At 40.4% G+C, this 18837-nt stretch overlaps 2 protein-coding genes across 4 annotated transcripts in view; one reads left to right on the plus strand and one right to left on the minus strand.

Moving 5' to 3' along the window:
• Positions 1-2748, plus strand: part of LOC115657848 (tigger transposable element-derived protein 1-like) — a 22358-nt gene extending 19610 nt beyond the window's left edge. The window contains exon 3 of the transcript XR_004002072.1: positions 1094-2748. The gene's annotated coding sequence lies outside the window, so the exon portion shown is untranslated. The remainder of the gene's footprint in view (positions 1-1093) is intronic.
• LOC115657847 overlaps positions 1-15845 on the minus strand; it is a 31822-nt gene extending 15977 nt beyond the window's left edge. The window contains exons 1-7 of one of the 3 annotated variants that reach the window (XM_030576137.1): positions 15765-15845; positions 12645-12868; positions 10189-10329; positions 7837-7985; positions 6400-6540; positions 2661-2809; positions 1049-1156 (exon numbers count right to left, since the gene is read on the minus strand). In XM_030576137.1, coding sequence (XP_030431997.1) covers positions 1049-1156; positions 2661-2809; positions 6400-6540; positions 7837-7985; positions 10189-10329; positions 12645-12824 — 868 coding nt within the window. In that variant the 5' untranslated portion in view covers positions 12825-12868; positions 15765-15845. Of the gene's footprint in view, positions 1-1048; positions 1160-2660; positions 2810-6399; positions 6541-7836; positions 7986-10188; positions 10330-12644; positions 12869-14396; positions 15058-15764 lie in introns of those variants that run through there. The other 2 variants (XM_030576135.1, XM_030576136.1) reach the window with 2 other exon arrangements.
• Between the last annotated feature and the right edge of the window lie 2992 nt (positions 15846-18837).

Here is an 18837-nt window from a genome sequence, read left to right on the forward strand (position 1 = left end):
TTCCACAATGTCATTTTTATAGTTACTTGACAGAGTAAAAGTGCACATGAATGGTTCTTCTACAGTATCTAAGGTTAACTGTTCACGACTGAAAACCTAATTTTGAAATGATCTGTACAAAAGAGGAATAATGAGAAATAGAGTTCTCCTTTGTCAGAACATCTCTGCCTGGAACCACTAGGCCACCCCAGCTTACTTGTGTGCTGTTTAACTGTGGTTTTAATAATCACAGTGCCACACTATGGGTCAGTTCGTGCCCACCTTTTATGCAAGTGCACAGCCTGGTCAAGGGCATAGGGCTGTTAGGACCCTTTCCCACCCCTTTTGTTGCCTTCACAAGGACCAGTCTGGATTGCTGCCCTGGAGCTCAGGGCAGCATAGGGACTACTCCTGTACCTACTCCCCTGAGGCACACAGTGCTCTATAGCAGTTGAGGATGAAGTAGAGCAACAACCTTGCTGCTCTCCACACCAGCCTGCATAGAACTGGTGCTGAGGTAGTGAGCTATAGGGTAGTGAGCGTAGTAGCAAGCACACTCCCCATCGTGCATTCTGCTCTTTCTAGTGCTATTTCTGGCCTAGTGCAACTCTACCCCACTGTTTACCCAGCAGTGGGCCTCAGTGGATGATCTAGCCTATATGACAGTCAAGAAGGCCTTTTTCAAACTGGAAAGCAGTACCCTCTGGGAAGGTTTTCCATTACTAGCTTGTTGCGGTGACAAAAATACTGGAGGCAAGAGCAGTAGTGAGAGAGGGAGGATGATGGGGCTTTAAATCTTTCTAAAAGACACCGCACCTTGTTGTGCTAGGTGGAAAAAGCACTGGGTGAAATTCTATGGCCTGTGTCATGCAGGAGGGAGGTGAGACTAGCCACCTCCCCTACCCCCCAGGCCTTAAAAATCTAATGATGGGGAGGGGGAAGCAGAAGAACCAACCACGCATGACAGATGGTAATCACATTGCTTAATGTGCTATTGGAAGGTTCTTAGATACTACAATGATGAGGACTTACGTGTAATAGAATAAAACCACACAAAACTGAACTGTACCTTTTCTTTTCTTTTCCTTCCTCATACTACTTTCCACTGTGTTAGAGTTTCCTGTTTTGGAAGCAACGTTCAAGCCAGAAGCTGTTGAGTGGATACCCAAATCTTTGTCTGCTGTTTGTAAATAAGAACAGCCATTCAAACAGTTGCCAATTCATGGAGTTACACACAATTTTTTGGAACGTGCAGTATTAATTATTTGATATACACTCCCAAGTTTACATTGTCCTGGATGCTGAGGGACATTTACCATAGAAGAATCTACATAGCTATTTAATTTTTCCCATCAGAGAGAACAATTTTGTGGGCGGAAAAAAGTTGGCATATTTCAGCACAAAGTTTGTATGCTATTTTTGCTTATTTCTGATTTCTTATATCCCTTGATATAGTTTAGCTAGTATTGTCGTTTGGGAAAGTTTGAGCATCTTTTCCACTGCAGTACATTCACCATTATATAGATGCTCCATTTATCTTCCTCTCTAGAGCATATAGCCAGATTCACCCTTGGAATGCAGCTTGCATCCCCCTGTGTCTGCTGGGACAGCCACACCAGTTGTTCTGCAGGGAGGGGGCATCTTAAATTCTAGCCATCGGAGCCATTTTGATGGAAGCTGCCTGAGAGAGATGCTGAATTTGGACAGCTCACATGCAGACTTCCCCTGCTATAGTTGATTGAAAAATGCAAAAACACTTTCATTAACATAAACGTGACTTTTTAAATGAACATTTTAAAAAATATTTCCAGAAAATGTTCATTGCAATATAGAAAATGTCTTTAACCCCTCTACATCCCCATCACCTTTAGGCTGCTGTGCTTGTTTTGGGGACTGCATTTGGCCATCCCCAGATGGAGCAGGGATCCCTGGCACAGAGAATGTTGTGGACAGTTTATGCAGCTACATGTCTGCTCCAGGTACACTAATCATCATCAGGGACTTGAAGCTCATGGAGGCAATTGACCCCAAGGACAGTAGCTTGAATTACTTTCCAAACTTAAATAGCCTCTGAAACAAATTGATGTTAATGGATGTTTTATAAGTTATTAATTTATGTGCTTCCCAAATGCAACTTTCAGTACTTTTATTCATAGTGGTTTTGCTTTTCAGGTATAAATACATAGCTGCTTAAATGTTTCTGGCCAAATCTTGAGGATCCTTTCTCAGTCTAGAAATGTTAAACAATGGGAGCAAATTAAACAGTACAGAGTATTTACAAAACAAAATTGGTCTTTAGCTCAAATGGAACTTGTTTATTCTTTCATGTTTAAATTTGAATTCTAGACACATTTCATTATTAGCACTTGCATATTTAATCCTTCAGATTAAACACATTTTTCTGATATCTTTTTAAACATATCCTTTTAAACACCAAACACCAAACTTCTCTGAAACAAGACATTACAAAGTGCACTGTAGGGACAGTGTGAAATGACTGTACAGCATGCTTTGTCTGTCTGTCCCAGGTGCCAAGAAGAGAACACTTGTACATGAATATTATGGAAGAACAGTAAATGCTTGCATAGGCTATTACTAGTATGTGTAAGTATAATTTTCAACAAAAAAAATTGAAAAAATTAATTTTATCTAATCCAAGAGCCATCCCCAGATAGTCTCACCTTCTGGTACTTGATTATCAGAATAATTGTTGAATAGGAAGGTATTTGTTTCCTTATCTCTTCCAAGATTGTCTGCATATATAGCTATTGATGTGATGAGCTCAAGGGCACCCAAACATTGCAAGTTGTTACCATTTAGATAAAGATTGCTGTGACAAAAATATAATTTTAAATATTTGATTGATGTTCCATCACATTTAAACTTGCATTTCATCTCTCTTTTCTATACTTGGCTTTTATAACAATGTTGTTGAAACTAAAATTATAGTAATTGTAACAGAAAAAAATTGGGGTAAATAGTCTCTTTTTAATACCAAGGAGGCTTAATTAAACTTGAATTGGACTTAAAACTCTGAATGCTGATTTTAGACGTTCTAATTGCTGATATAATAAAATCAAGTAAAGATAATGTTGAAGATAAAATATGGCTTTGATGACTAACTCAATCTCACAAGAATAACCGTTTAAGTCTCCCAAAGTACGTGCTTAACTTTTAGGCATGTAAGCAGTGCCACTACATTAGATATGTCAGTAGTTCCATCAACATCAATGTGATTAATCGTGCCCAAAGTTAAGAAGGTGCATAAATACTTTGTTGGATTGGGCTGTTTTTCTAAATTGATTAATATTTGCTGCCACCTTCATTTGAATTGAGGTAGGAATGTCCAGAATCCTGCATCATGCCTAGGAACATACCGTTACCATTAAAGGAATAGTTTCTGCAGCCAAGTCCAAGGGAGAGTAAAGATGGGACTCCTTTCCCCTTGAAAGTGACATGAATGTCACTTGCATGAAGTATGGCTTGTTGGACTATAAACATTCACTTTCTTTGCTGGATTATAAGGCTTTAAGGAGTCAATTAAATCAACTTTAGGAAGATACGCAGGGAAATTAGAAAGAGCTGATCAGAGTAACTGTAGTCAACAGCTTTGAGTCATACAAACATTACAGAGGGCTTATCAAGGTTAAGAAAAGGCTTATCAATAAAATGTATGAGGCTAGGAAAAAGACACTCCAGGATTCCCAAAGTCCCTGAAAGGCCAAGTGAAATGATGTCTTTGGTCAATGGATAGTACACATATTGCCCTTGAATAGTCCAGAAAGATTTTTTTTCTTATAATATCTACAAGTAGACTTCCAAAGGGAAAATCATATCTGATCATTTTAACACTCAATCTTATGCACATGCATTGTAAATGCTTTTTAGGATCACATTCTGTTTCTCATATTCATTATAACAGCATGTAGTTTTCTCTAGAACCTTAGAAACACGTCACATCATCTATCCTTTGTACGTCAGAGTCCATTAAAAACATTGCCACAAAAGCACACACTAAAACATTCTCCTAGCATATAATACAGATTAAACATAAAAGAACAGTAGTGAAAATTTATAGATATATATCATTATGGCAGATCACAAAGGATCCTTAAAGGGCCACTGAGCACCACCCAGATTGATCTCTAGCTAGGTTTTTAAGGTGGTATGGCTAGATATTCAGTTTATGCCCGCCATTGGCAATCTTATCGCATCACCAAAGCTTTTGGTGACCATTTCTTGGTAAACACAATTTATAATTCGCTGGTTTTCCATCCTAATAACATGTCTACTAAAAAAGCCACCAAAATTGAACCAGTACTCATGCAAGCAGTTGGCAGGATCTGCTATGAATGTCTTCATTTCTGATCTTGTCCTGCCACTTAATGTGAAGAAGCTGACAAAGACGACAAGAATCAATGACATCCATCTGCCACTCTTCAGCTTTTCTGTGCCTGTGTTTCACTGACATACAACAGAGTTGGTATATTCATGGTTCTATAGATCCACAGCTTTGTAGCAAGTGTGATGTCACACTTCACTTCGTGCTCCCACAGAGGCTGCTGAAGGTCCCCAAGTATGGCAGCAACTGCTGCTATATGAGTGTCCACATCTTTGGAGCACCCTCCAGCACTACCTATGATGCTTTACAAGTATTTGACAGTTGCCACTTACTTGATGTCTTGATTTGACAGGTTAATATTGAGATTGTAATCTGGAGATGGAGGATGCTTGATGGTAATAGCCAGGGACTTAGTTGTATCAAGATTAATAACTGGACCAAAGTGCATTGCTTCAGGCCTAACCAGCTTGGCCACCAGCTTGTAGTGATTCATTGAACTGAGCCAACAAGACAATGTCATCAGGGTATTCAAAATCTCAAAGCAAAATGACATTCAGCTCAACACCACCAACAGCTGCCTCCTCAAGTTCATCAACCAGTCAATTTGAATATTGAACATTGATGGTGACAGAATGCAGCTTCGCTGAAGTCCAGTGGAAATAAGAAACCACGCCATCTATCTGCCATTGACCCCGAACACAGTTTTCTGTCCCATTATAGAGCTCTTCTATCAATGACACTATCTTCCCAGGGATGGCGAGTTTCCTTATCCTACAGTGTTTGATGCACTGAATCAAAGGCCTGACAGAAGTCTCTAAAAAGTACTTAAAATAGCATATTAAATCCATCCAACTTCTCCAGAAGTTGTGTCATGGTAAAGATCTAGTTGACAATAGAATGACGAAATCTGACAGCGCACTGAGTATTCCCGCCTTTGCTATAAAGTGCATCATTGATTTGAGAGATTAAGACAGAAATGAAGACTTTTTCTAGGACTGACAACAGCATAATACCTCTATAGTTGCTACATTCAGCCTCATCCTTTTTAACAGGGGCAGAATAACACCTTTATTTCAGTCATCAGGAATGATATTAATGTGCTAGATGATCTGGAAGAGCCTGTGCAGCCATGGTACAATACTCTTGCTTGTCTTTGGCAATTCAGGGGTGAAGTTACAACTCCCAGGTGCCTTCCCAGACTTCAATTTATACACTGTGATCTGAATTTCTTCTAGGCTGACAGAAGGTGAGTCTGTGTGAACTTCTTGTCCCACTTCAAATTGAAGAGGGATTGTAGGCAATGGAAAATTGAGAAACATCTTGAAATGATCTTACCATTGATGCAGTTGATCTTTCCGACTTCAGCTGATCTACCATTGATTCTTTATTGGACATGTGGTGCCACCTTTTCCTGCAAACACTGCAAAGTTTATTAGAGGCTGTGAAGATCATGCCTGGGGGCAGCTTGTTCTAAACTAGCTGCCTGAGGTGACCACCAGGGTTCCTTATCTATCTTACACAATGACTTTGTGTTCCAAAGTTGAATCCACTTGGCCTTTGCTTTTGCTCTTAACAAATGTATATTGGAAGATTCAAATTGTAGCCTGGTTTTTTTCTTAGCTCCAACACAGTAAGCATCTCTGTTCCATGGGCTGAGGCCCCAGCAGCAGTCAGCACTGATTATTTGAAACAACGCCATTCCTCATCAGATGACAGAGAGAGCAAAACTTCAGTCTAAAGTTTCAACCGCTTTAAGCGGCTGAGAACTGAAAGCTATCTGAGAGTGGAGTTCTAAGAAGAACTTTTGTTTGAATTAGACTAATTTTGGCCTATTAACTGGCTCCTGTTGAAGCTGGACTTCTTAATGAAATGTATACTTGTATAAAGTATAAGCCAGCTCAAATTAATTAAACCTGAAGCACAAAACAAGAAAACGTGAGCCAGCAATAAGATCTCTCTTGGTGAAAATATAGATTTAATTTGAAAAAGAACAGGCAATTCTCTAACGTTTTTAGAAAGGAAGAGTGATGTAATCATCAAGCAAACTTAAACAATTCCAGAAAGAGTTTTAATCTTACCAAATGGCAGTTTGGGCTACAATGGGGCCTAACTTGGACCCACTTTCAGGTTCCAAACTGCAGTAACATAAGCTGAGGGTTAGAAGTTTTGTGTTTCCCTCTAATCCAGAAACAAGTCCATTGATTCCTTTATCTCCAAACCTGTAAAAGAGAACAGATTAGTTATGTCCATCTGCTGACTAAGACTATAAATGTCACCTTCAAAGAGAATACCTTTTTGCATCCTGAAACATGCAATTGTCCAGCCTGCGTTCAACAAACCGTCACTTAGAACAAAAGACCGCAGCAACTACCACCTTGTCATAAACCTCCCTCTTGGATAAGAGTTTTTATTGAGGGCTGACTCCAGCTGTTCCTGACCTCTGCCAATAAACGCCTTTTTCCATCCTCACCTGGCCTGCTTTTTACTTTCAAATGTAGACATAGCCACAGTGACCCATGCTTTTGTCACCTTGAGGCTAGGTTACTGCAGTGCACTGTACCTGTGACTGACTGTGAAGGCGTCATGGAAGCTTCATTTCAACATACACTAGCCCAACTATTAGGGCACAAGCAGACCAACAAATATATCTTAAACTTGTGCTCCAGGCTCTGCACTAGCTCTTATCCAATTCTGTATCTGATTCAGATCATGTTTCTAATCTTTAAAATCCAAAGTGGGTTAGGGCCTACCTATGTCAGAGACTGCCTCTGTCTTCACTACTCACCACGACAGCCGTATTCAACAGAGATGCTGCAGCAGACAGCCCCAGGGTAACTAGTGGAGGCTGGAAACAGGGCACACTTAGTGTAAAGACTCAGCTGTAGGATTCCCTACTTCCAGAGATCAGGCTGAGCCTCAATTTTGACACACTGAGGGCTCAAAATAACTCTCTTTGTCTTTGTGCAAGCCTTCCTTCAGCAGCTGTGACTGCAGACTGACCCAGCAGTGTTGCTTCTGGAGACATAGGCAACAAGTATAATCCCATTTAACAGTGGTGTAAACAAGGGTCTTGGACAAGAGTGTGCTTTTCTATATGCACCTCAGTACTCAGATGATGGGCACATTAAGAAATGCTTAGCTGGAAAGGAAGACCATTTCAGGGGCAAGTTTCCTGGTGTTGGACATGATAACTATAGGTCATTCTTTGTAAAATCCAGTTCTTAGATGGAAATTATAATGAATTAGTACAGCGGAACTACTTTTATCTGAATTAGGGATTCAGGTGGGGGGAAAAAAAAGCATTTTGGGTAACTGAAATTCAGCCTGGGGATTTATCCACAATCAGAAATAGATTTTCATTACTATGGGGATAAGGAACTTGGGAACCATTGTTTATAAACTTCAGTGGAGAAACAGTCAGAACTGTTCTGACTTTGAGGATACACTGAACATAACATGCATTGTTCAAACTCACACTCAATGACTGCTGTGGGTACATAACTCCTCTCTCTTACTTGGTATAATCTAGAACAATGGAGTTCAAGTTGCTGAAAGGGAAAGCTGCTCCAAGTCGCTCCATGGACCATGCATCTATCGGAACATGAGTTATTTCTAGAGTACAAAAGGGATAGTTGGTATGTCCATTCCGCTCTAAAAGCATTGCCTAGAAATGCAAAATATGAATAGATATCTGCTGTTATGAAACAGAACTGCACACTTCTGATAGCAAAGGCAAGTTTTTGGTTTGGTTTTTGTATTTTTTAAATCTAAATTTTCCTGTGTACCTTTAGTACTTGTGGAAGGTGTCAGATTGACAATCCTGGAGACAGACATTCTCTGTTTATCCTCCAAACACAGGCATTATGGGCAGTGGCAGTGCAAGCATCTCCTACAAAATGCCACAACTTTAATCTACAGAGACCAACTCTTGGGGAGAGGATAGTTAATTCTCCATGCACATTCATCTGTTGACCTCTCTGCTGAGACTGCTAACCTAGCAAACAGAGTTAATTGTGGTGATGGTTTGTGTGTTATGGACACCTGTCCACTGGGAACTGGACTTAGATCACAAAATTACCAGTAATGTAATCACTTCAAGCATATTCATCCTAAGTGACTTCTGTTCTTCAAACATCAACTCCAAAAAGCATTTTAATTGCCTTGCCCACTCCCCTAGGCCTGGTAGGTGGGAATCATGTGTATTCCTGACCCTGACCTGCCCGCTCCTATCTTGGTCCACCAGTCTCTCAGGCCCTTCCTGCACCAAGATACCTGGAGCAGTGAAGGCCTCCCTAGGATCCAAGGGAAGGATGGATGCTACTTTGAGGGCAGCTGAGCCCCTCTATTATACAGGAAGTCAGAGATCCATATAGAGAGGATTCTCCATGCACTGATCTGTGGGGCATGAAAATCCCAAACATTTTCAACCAAAACATTACACTATTGTATTAGTGCATGAACAGGACCTTACCAAATTCATGGTCCATTTTGCTCAATTTCACAGCCATAGAATTTTAATAATAGTAAATTTCATGATTTCAGATATTTAAATCTGAAATTTCACAGTGTTGTAATTGTAGGGGTCCTGACCCAAAAAGGAGTTGTGTGTGTGTGTGGGGGGGGGGGGGGGTCCGCAAGGTTATTGTAGCGAGGGTTGCGGTACTGCTGGGTAGCTGGAAAGTGGTGGCTGCTGAGTGGGAGCCCAGCTCTGAAGGCAGAGCTGCTGCCAGCAACAGGGAAGAAGGAAGAATGGCATGGTATGGTATTGCAGCCTTTACGTCTGCGCTGCTGCCTGCAAAGCTGGGCCCTCAGTCAGCAGCTGCCACTCTCTGGCCATCCAGTTCTGAAAGGCAGCAGCGCAGAAGTAAGAGTGGCATAGTAAGGTATTGCCACCCTTATTTCTGCGCTGCTACTGGTGGGGCGCTGCCTTCAGAGCTGGGATCCCAGCCAGCAGTCACCACTCTCCAGCTACCCAGCTCTGAGGGCAGCACAGAAGTAAGGGTGGCAATACTGAAGCCCCCGTAAAATAACCTTGTGACACCCCCCCTGCAACTCCCTTTTGAATCAGGACCCCCAATTTGTGAAACGCTGGTCTCCTCTGTGAAATCTGTATAGGGTAAAGCACACAAAAGACCAGATTCCATGGGGGGAGACCAGATTTTACAGTCTGTGACAAGTTTTTCATGGCCATGAATTTGGCAGGACCCTATGCATGAGATCTGAAAGTGAAACAGACTAGAAATTGATCATAAACCAAAGTGAAACCAGCTAGTTTGTTTCATTGCACACTCTGAGAGATACGCTGTAAATAAACTACAGTATAAATGTGGAGAAATGTTAGATTTTCAAACTTGCTTCAGTTTTTGTCAGAGCTGATACATACATCTCACCAAGTCTGTGTGTGCTAGAAACACCTGATAGGTGTTATCAAGACTCAACATTAGAAAAGATATCTGACTGGATTTGGGCACACATGAAATAATTAAATGCTTTGGGCATGAAATCATATTACCCCCACAATTGGAATCTTTGTCTCTCAGAATGTGTTTGTTCATTGTCTCAATAGGCTTTCTGGTCTACATTTGTGGAACTGTGTAAAATCCAGGATAGTTTTTAAAAAAAATTGTTTTTGTAAATCTGGTGTAATTTGCATTGGCCATTTCACTACACAATTATCCATTGTCTTCCTACACTTTTTTATTTACATACACAATCATTCTAGCTAGGTACTGCAATTTCCAATTTACCCACCACTGCATATATTACTACAAAAATAAAAGAACAAAAACCAAAATCCTTTCACTTTCAGTCAGCTTCTCTTTAAATGTCTACTTTTTATATCATATTATGTATTTTATTTTACTTACAAGGTTTACAATGTCTTGATCGTTTAGCTGAATTCCCCAGATACAGAGTTCCTTTCCTAACATATACCGTTCATCTCTAATTGTCCTTAATAGAGGTGTGAGGAAGACTGGCTGGGAATTCTGAGAGTTTGTGAGCACAAACTAAAAAACAAAACTTAATTACAATTTGGTGTAATCAAAACTGAAACAAATGTACATTATATTTTAGGAACCCAAACATAAAATATACCATTATCTAAATGTACTATACACTAATGGTGATCTATAAATGTTAACAAAAGTCAAAGATCTTCTGCATATCAATATATAAAAAATTGTGCAGAATTCCTTAAATAATCAGGGCAAAAGGGACATTCAGCACATTATTTTCTATATTGGTGCAGCTCCAGTCTTTGTACCCATAATGAATAGAATAAACAAGGTGCAGGCATTTTTACCATTGTGTCATCTGACCCTGTATATCAGCCTGGAAAGAATTATTTTGTATCCTAGATTTATATCTTGTGGAACTATAAAAAAGAAATCAGGCATTTCTGGAGATAAGAGCACAAGAACATTCTAAGTTAATGTGCGCGATGCTCTTCTTAACCCGGTTATCTGGACAATGCAAGTGTATAGTAACTAATTATGGCACATTTGGAAGGCAGGGGATGCATTTGCAGGTTTCTTTTCAGGATTATAATCAACATTTTCAAATTGAGTGCCTACAGTTAGACAGACATTATACCTAAATCCATGTTTAGTCACCTAAAGTTAGGATTTATTGGAAGCTACAGATGTGCAGCCAGTTTTACAGGAGTGGCTACATTTAGGTACCCAGTTTGGGAATATGATCTACATTCATTGGAGAGGAAACCCATGTAAATGTCTAGAACACATCCACAGTATGAATATAGTGTAATTGTAGTCACCCTCACCCTGCTGTAGCTGTGATGCAGCAGCACAGAATGCTGTCTCAGGCAGAGACTGTCAGCAAGAGGGCAGCTTGAGTTGGGGTGGGGGCTTGGAATGCACCCGAAGGGACAGTTGGAATAAAAGCTGTTAGAGAAGAAGAAGAATCGAAATGCTGAGCTAACCGATGACCTGAAGCCTCGGTAGGTGACATGATAAAAGAAGACCAGGAGAATAAAAGTAGGAGACTGGCAAGTGAGAGAGAGAGGAGAGAAGGAAAATTGGAAAGGTTTCACATCAGGAGAAGCAGAAAAATAGACCTGGGTATGTGAACAGGTACTATTAGAGAAGAAGTAGTGGGAAATAAAATCTACAGACTTACACAGAAAGAGAGAGAGTATCCAGGAACCGGCCCTCCCCGAAAGGATATATAGTTGGTGAAAAAGGAAATTGATCATAAAGCTGTGTTAGATGAAAAAAGATCCTGGCATCAGTAAATGAGAAGCCCACCTGCAAAGGACCTAAAGTGAATGAACAAAGAGAATGAGTGTTTGAACATCTATTGGAGGAATACAGTTCAAAGTATCTAATAGACAAGTGAGCAGGGCCGGCTTTAGGAAGTGCGGGGCCCAATTCAAACAGTTTCCACTGGGCCCTGGTAGGGATGACTTAAAAAAAAAATGTAAAAAAAATCACAAGGCTTGTATTCACCGGGCACTGCTCTGAGTCTTTGGCGGCACTTCGGCAGTGGGTCTTTCACTCGCTCCAGGTCTTCAGCGGCACTGAAGGACCCACTGCCGAAGTGTCGCCCAAGACCCAGAGAGAGTGAAGGACCCGCTGCTGAAGTGCCTCTGAAGACCCATAAGCCGCCAGGTGAGTAAAAATTAAAAAGGTGCCTCTAGCCAGGGAAGGGATTCTCACTGGGCACTGGGCCCTCTTAGGCACGGGGCCCGATTCGGGGGAATTGGTGGAATAGGCCTAAAGCCGGCCCTGCAAGTGAGGGCCCAGTAGGGAAAGAAACCCCACTTGTGGATAAACTGAATGAAAAAAGGTACAGCTACAGGAGCACTTCAAGCCAAAGAGAAACAAAAAACAGGACCGCAAGAATGGAATTGGACTTACAGCCAAGGAGAGGAAAAGTTGATTTTTCTCTGAAGTGACCCACTATATCATTTGCTCTTATTAGTAACAATGGATTTGCTACTAACTGCACAATGTGTACAGGCTCACAAAAGTTAATGAGTTTGTAACCTATAGTTTATTTTGGTACAATTTTGAGGTTTTCCCTTCTAAAGTTCTAAAAATGTAAAATTATCCCTTTTGTCTTGGTGTGCCTCTGCCTCTCCTCACAGTTAGCATAGCCCAGCCTTGCTGGGTCACTACATAATTCAACGGATATTTGTTATTTATTTCAGTCTTAAAACTCCATTCCAGAGAATGCCCACCAGAGCTCTGAGTGCTCGACATAAAATGTTAAAAGCAGAATAGAGAAAAGTTACAGAATCAAAGCTGTTCTTTTCCACCCCTTCAATCTCACCTTAAATTATTATGTAGAACATATTTACCTTTGTAAGAATAGTTTCATTTTCTATGCATTTTCTCAAGCTCCGTTTGATCGTGCCACTGACAGAGCTTTGGGAAAAGGCACAATGCCTTTCATAGGTTTTCATAAACTTTTCAAGAATGGAAGTGTCAAGAAGTGAACTGGCTTTTGTTTTAATTTTCTCTTTCTTCTTTCCTTGCATGATTTTTTTGGGGAAAATTTTGTCTTGTCCTTAGCTTGCTTACCCTGAAACATAAAATTCAAGCTTATTTGTATTAGTAACAAAGCTGTTATTGAAATGTTAGTTTTATGATAATCAAAGAACAATTATGTAAGGGTGTGAGGAAGGGTGTATATTTTGGCCAGCTGCTGCACATCCTGGGGAGTGTTGTAGTATTTATACACTGGTGTATTAACAGAGCAAACAATATTGGAACATTTAAGCAGAGTGTAATAATATTATTACAATCTGCCAAAGAAAATAGTTTAAAAAAACCCATAAAAAAAACACTATATAAAAATCCAGGCAATGTTTATCAGCATAGCTCTGTGCCAGTACCACTCCTAAAGTTCTAGATCATCTGTGATGTTTTAGCAGTAGGAGTATGCTTGACAGTGCTGTTATTGGACAATTAATAGCACAGTTCTGGTTATAGTGGGGACATCTGTTGTGGAGGGGACACCTACACTGGAGGACAAGTAGGGAAATGGGGCCTGAATTAGCACACCTGCATTAAGTCTAATGCTAGCAGCTGTCTGGACAGTGCTAAAGCTACCTGATGCAATTGCCAAAAGGATTTTGTTTATAATTGTTTCCTGTACTAGTGTGTACAACTTCCTCCTTCTTTCGAATGGCTAGTGAACTTCAGGTGAAATTTTTATTTCACCTGAAGTTGATCAAGCCAAATGGCTACATCAGGAGTAGCAGAATTTATTGCAGTAATGGCTTCTTCATATTTATAAATTGGGCAGTAGGTAGTGATGCATTTGATGGTCTATCATGGAGAACCACACTTGCACACTGGGGAGTCCTTGATTTTCCATTTATGCATCAGATATCCACATCTACCATGGTTGGTTTGGATTTGGTTCAGAGTTAACCAGGATGACCATGGAAGGTCAAACCCAGGAACCTTATGTGTGGGATCCAGCACAAAATGCTTGTTTTCTAAGTCTCGTTTAGTTCAATCTGCTTTCCAAGCCTCCTTCTGATTGTAACCTGATTTCATGAGGCTAAACAAATGTTCCCAGAAAGGCTTGTGGGACTTAAGACATGGAGGGGGGGGAGTTGGGATGTTGTCAAGGTCGTGGTGGATAGGAAGATGTCTGTTTTCCTCGTTTCACTGAGCTTCGTGGAATGTTGCAGCAGTTTGGTGTATTAGCGGAGGAGTGATGTTAGAACTGGCAGCTATGATGTTGGAGTCAATTTACAGATTCCCATGATGCACTGCATTACTGTATTTAGCTGCGTGTCCACAAGTCACGTGTGGCTACACCTTCTCCATAACAGTGCACAATATTCAGCTACCGAATATACAAGTGCTATTGCAGATGTTTGCAGGACTGATGCTGATGCACTCCATAATCCAGTTTCTGGATTATGTTGGCTCGTTTTTAATCTTTGCAGCTACCTTCTCAAGGTGATCATGGAAGGTAAGGGTGCAGTCCAGTTTCACTCCACGATATATTGGAGTATAATCATGGTGCACATTTTTACCACAGAAAGCTTCTTTGTGTGTTTGTCACTCCAATTATCAAGATGAAATGCACTTACTACTATTTTTCCAGGGTTTGGTTTGAGCCTCCATTTCCGGAAGTATTGTTCTATAGTCTGGAGATCCTCAGTTAATGCTTTCTCAATGTCATGGAGGTTTGGTGCTTGGATTGTCTTATTCTTCAAGATCCTATGCAGCTGTCAGGAAGCTGTGGAAGCTGGAACTTCAGAGGGCCACAGAGCCAGTGCAGTGGCATGGAGGTTTCCATCCTGGTATCTTTGGCCTCACACAGGTCTTTGGGATCTGCCTGGTTTCAGGGTAGACTCTGCAGCCTATTCTACTGGAAAGTAAATCCTGCCCTTTGGTGGGAGGAGCTTCATGATGGGAGAATTTCCTCTCCCAGACCCTTCCCTTTGCACACGATTTGTACCACAGGTAGGGGTTATCGGGGACAAAATTATTTTCTCCTTGATGCCTCATGCATGTTGTGCACAGTGATGCTTATCTAGTACAGCTGCTGAATTCATGTCGCAAATGAGATATGGTGCTGGATACATACACACAACACATCACAAAATACATCTTAGGGTTTTGTTTACATAAGTTTGGGATGTCCTGTTATTCATAAATGGCCAAGGCACAATTGAGTTATGCAGGCCATATCAGAGACCAATGTGAGTTCTGTATATGCTGTGTATTTCTCAGAAAAAATGTGTTACAAGTATGTGTTACAAGTATGTAAAATGCTATTGGGACAATTTCTTGTATTTACTTTAATTATTAAGAGCTCATCTGTAGAGACCTTGTGTTATAATTTCTCTCTATTTTAAAACACTTCTAACAACCAGTCAGAATAATACATGCAAACATCAAAGGTTTGACTGTGCTCTCATTCACATCAGTGTAAATTAGTATGTCTCTGGAAAGATGAATTAGTAGGGCAGATGAGGCAGGAAAGGGTCCATGACCTGTCACATCGTTTCACAATTTATTACATCTTCATCCCACATGCAATATACACCCCACACATCTTTTTGTTGGTCCCTGTGTGATTATGTCTAATTTTTAAGCTGTCAGTTACTTTGTCATTTTGTCTTTAAAAGTGTCATGCACATCAATAGCACTATACAAAAGTCAGTGTTTTAAATATAAGTAAAATATTTCATAAAGTTAAAGTTACAGAAACTAGATAGAGGATAAAAAATTACCTTGCCTTCAGATGGGAAGCTATTGAACATTTTGAGGCAGGGGACAAATACCTCAGAGGGCCATTTCACTGTTCCCCCCTCTAAATCTGGTAGAGCATAGATTTTTCCCTGGTCTTTTTCACCTGCCCTCCAGTATGTTGCATAGCAGTAATGGTGCTGATAGTGACTTCGGCTGTCTAGAACTACAGAAGGAAGGAGCTGATTTATTCTAATACTTACTGTTCTTTGTAAACTGTGTTGAGATCTATAGATGAAAACTGCCTTATAAATGCCAGGTCTGAGTATTGCTGTAGGTGATGGCTGATTTTCACAAGTGCAGACAGACTCCGCCTTGCTGAGTTTCTTTCTAGGCTCCTTGTCAGCTTCAGACAGACTGAGTGTTCCTGTGTCACTAAGCAACCAAGTCACAGGATTCAGAATGGGAACACTGAGCAGCCGTGTTTAAAGAGCCAGAGCTCACACCCCTTAACCTACTAGCCTGCAATTCAAATGGTAACTCCCTCAGAGAGTGCTGTAGCTCTATATTGGGATTACAATGTCTAGGGGGGAAATACAGATTCAGAGAAAAATCTGTTTTGATTTTGAGCCCCTCACTGACCCCTTGTCACCTCAATGCCAAATTCAGGACACACTGTTGAGAAATAAAGCAGATTCACCCCAAACTGGTGGTTATTCTATCATTAGGTTATACCAAGCCAATAACAAAAGTAAACTTCTGTATCACCACACTAGTTAACAAGCAATCAAAAATGAAGTCTCCTTAGACAGTCCAGCCTTGGTTTTATCCTTCAGACAATGGACTATATGATAAGTGGTTACTGAAAACCAATGTAATCAATTATAAGGTCCTTCTAATCCCAAGAGATCAGCCACTTAGGTCAATATATAACTCAGCTCTTACTCAATAATCATGCTGATGCCAGTCCTTTAGTAACCAAAACATAAAAGTTTTTTTTTTAAAAAGAAGAGCATTATTAATGGTGAATGGATCATATACATACAAGTGATTTTTCAGTGTTCATAGATCAGGATCATAGTAATGATGGAATAAACTGCTGGCTTGCAAAAGTCTCTGTGGAATTTACCCAGGAATATTGGGGGTCATCAGTCCTATTTCAAAGCTTCCTTGTTAGAAATCCAGTCCAGAGAAATGAAGACAAAATGGAGATGTCTCAGGGATCCTTTTATATTCTCTGCCATGTGCATGGAATTTTACTGTCCCAAACTAAGCTCACAGCCTCTGTTTGTGGAAAGTTACTGGCCCAAGATGGAGTCCAGGGTCACATGAGCATATCACATGTCCCTACATACTTTGATGACTCACAGGGGCTGACATTGCTCATATTCTTTCTGAGGTGTCCCAGGAAGGCTTAGTGGTTAGGATGAGTTTCTTCTATGGCACATTTTTCAAGTGAAGTGTCCTTAATGGGCCATCAACACATAGGTGTCTGGCCTCTATTAAAAGCCTATCTGGTGGGTGTAACCCATGAACACAAACACATGTGTAAGATAAATCCATGGCCAATATTCATAACTTTAGATACAAAGATGATACATGCATATAAACAGGATAATCATAATCATAACTTTTCCACTGACACCTTACACGGCATACTTTATACAAGATTTGTTGAAATTGTATAACAGTGGTAGTATCAATAATATAAATGGTCATATTCAATCATACAGCATCACACCTTTACCCCCCAAACATCCCTTGATATGTAACTGCTCCTCTCCACTGCTGAACTTGTTGTTTAAACTCCACCTGGGAGTGAAATGGGGAGATTTTGAAGTTTCTGAGGAACCTGCAGCCATGGACAGGAAACCAAAATCATCAGTCTTGTGGTTTTCAAGTGTCTCGGGTAAGATATTTTATTGTTACAAATCTTAATTTTAAGTCTCTGTAGAGTTCCTGGAGGTGTTTACTCACTGTTGCCTTCTCACCTCTGTGCAGGACAAGTGACCACAACTAGGGGCTCCATTCGAGACAGAAAAGCAGAAGCTTTAAACACTAAATTGGCTTTAGGTAAAAAGCTTTTCTGCTATCAGATTGCAAAAACTGTTAAAATCAACCTCTGCTGACTGTGCACCCCCAGAGTAGCCCTTGATAAAACAACATGGACAAACAACTGCATTTCAGTTAACATCAGTTCTTCCCTCTTTTACATATTTCAGGGTTGCACTTGGAATCAAATATTTTACCAGAGTGAACAAATTACAACTTTATAGGAAGATTAACAATTTCTGAAGTTCAAAACAATTACTTTATTTGGAAAATTGATGACTTTTGGAAAAAAAATCCAAAATAAAGGTATGTAAAAGGGAACTGCAAGATTTTTATCAAATAATGTTCTGTCCTCTTTATCGTGAAAACACTGAACAAAAAAACCCATAGTATTTGAAATCATTATTTGATCACACTAAAAATTATGCAAATATTTTAAAGCAGTTAGCACACAGATGGGCAAACTATGGCCTGGAGGCCACATCTGACCGTCCAGATGTTTTAATCCAGCCCTTGAGCTCCTGCTGGGAAGTGGGGTCTGAGGCTTGTCCCGCTCTGGCACTCCAGCTAGGGAGCAGGGTTGGGCTCTGGCCCCCCTCCACACAGCTCCTGGAAGCAGTGGCATGTCCCCCTTCTGGCTCCTACACGTAGGGGCAGTGATAGGGAACCCCCCCCCCCGACCCCACCTTACCCAAGGCCCCAGGCTTTTTTCTAAAAATAAAGTAAGAATAGGCCCTTAGCTAAAAGCAAAAGTTTTAACTCCTGCTAAACTTGTTTTTCTGTACAAAGGGCACGCTGAGGCAAAAAATTGTGGTCAGGGCCCCAAAAAAAGGAACTAAAATTAAATAAAGGGGAACCAGAAAATCTGTTAAATTATAACAGCTTTTAGTTTATTATGGTTTATTAAGTTGCTTGTGTGGGCGTAAAATATAACTCATGATCATTTGACCAAAGGTACACCAATAGGTATTTTTGGACCCAAGTTCCTCAAAAAGGCCTGAGCTACGTGCAATAGCGTAACCACAAGTAGGTGGAAAACCAGGTGTCAATGTCCTGACGATCGCAAAACCTGTAAAATGGGAAAGTAACAAAGGAGCAGGCTTGCAAATTAGCTCATAACCGGTATATTAATAGCAATTGTTTTTAGCAGTTGGTTAAAAGATGTTATTGTATTAACCAAATAAGGTGTCATCGGATGTATGAGTTCATATAATAATTTGCGGTTTTCGGCTTTATAAACCCAGGTATCACTGCTGTAAGGTAAAACAACTTACCCCTTGCTAG

This window comes from Gopherus evgoodei, chromosome 9, assembly GCF_007399415.2.
Source record: "Gopherus evgoodei ecotype Sinaloan lineage chromosome 9, rGopEvg1_v1.p, whole genome shotgun sequence".
Lineage (NCBI taxonomy): Eukaryota > Metazoa > Chordata > Testudines > Testudinidae > Gopherus > Gopherus evgoodei.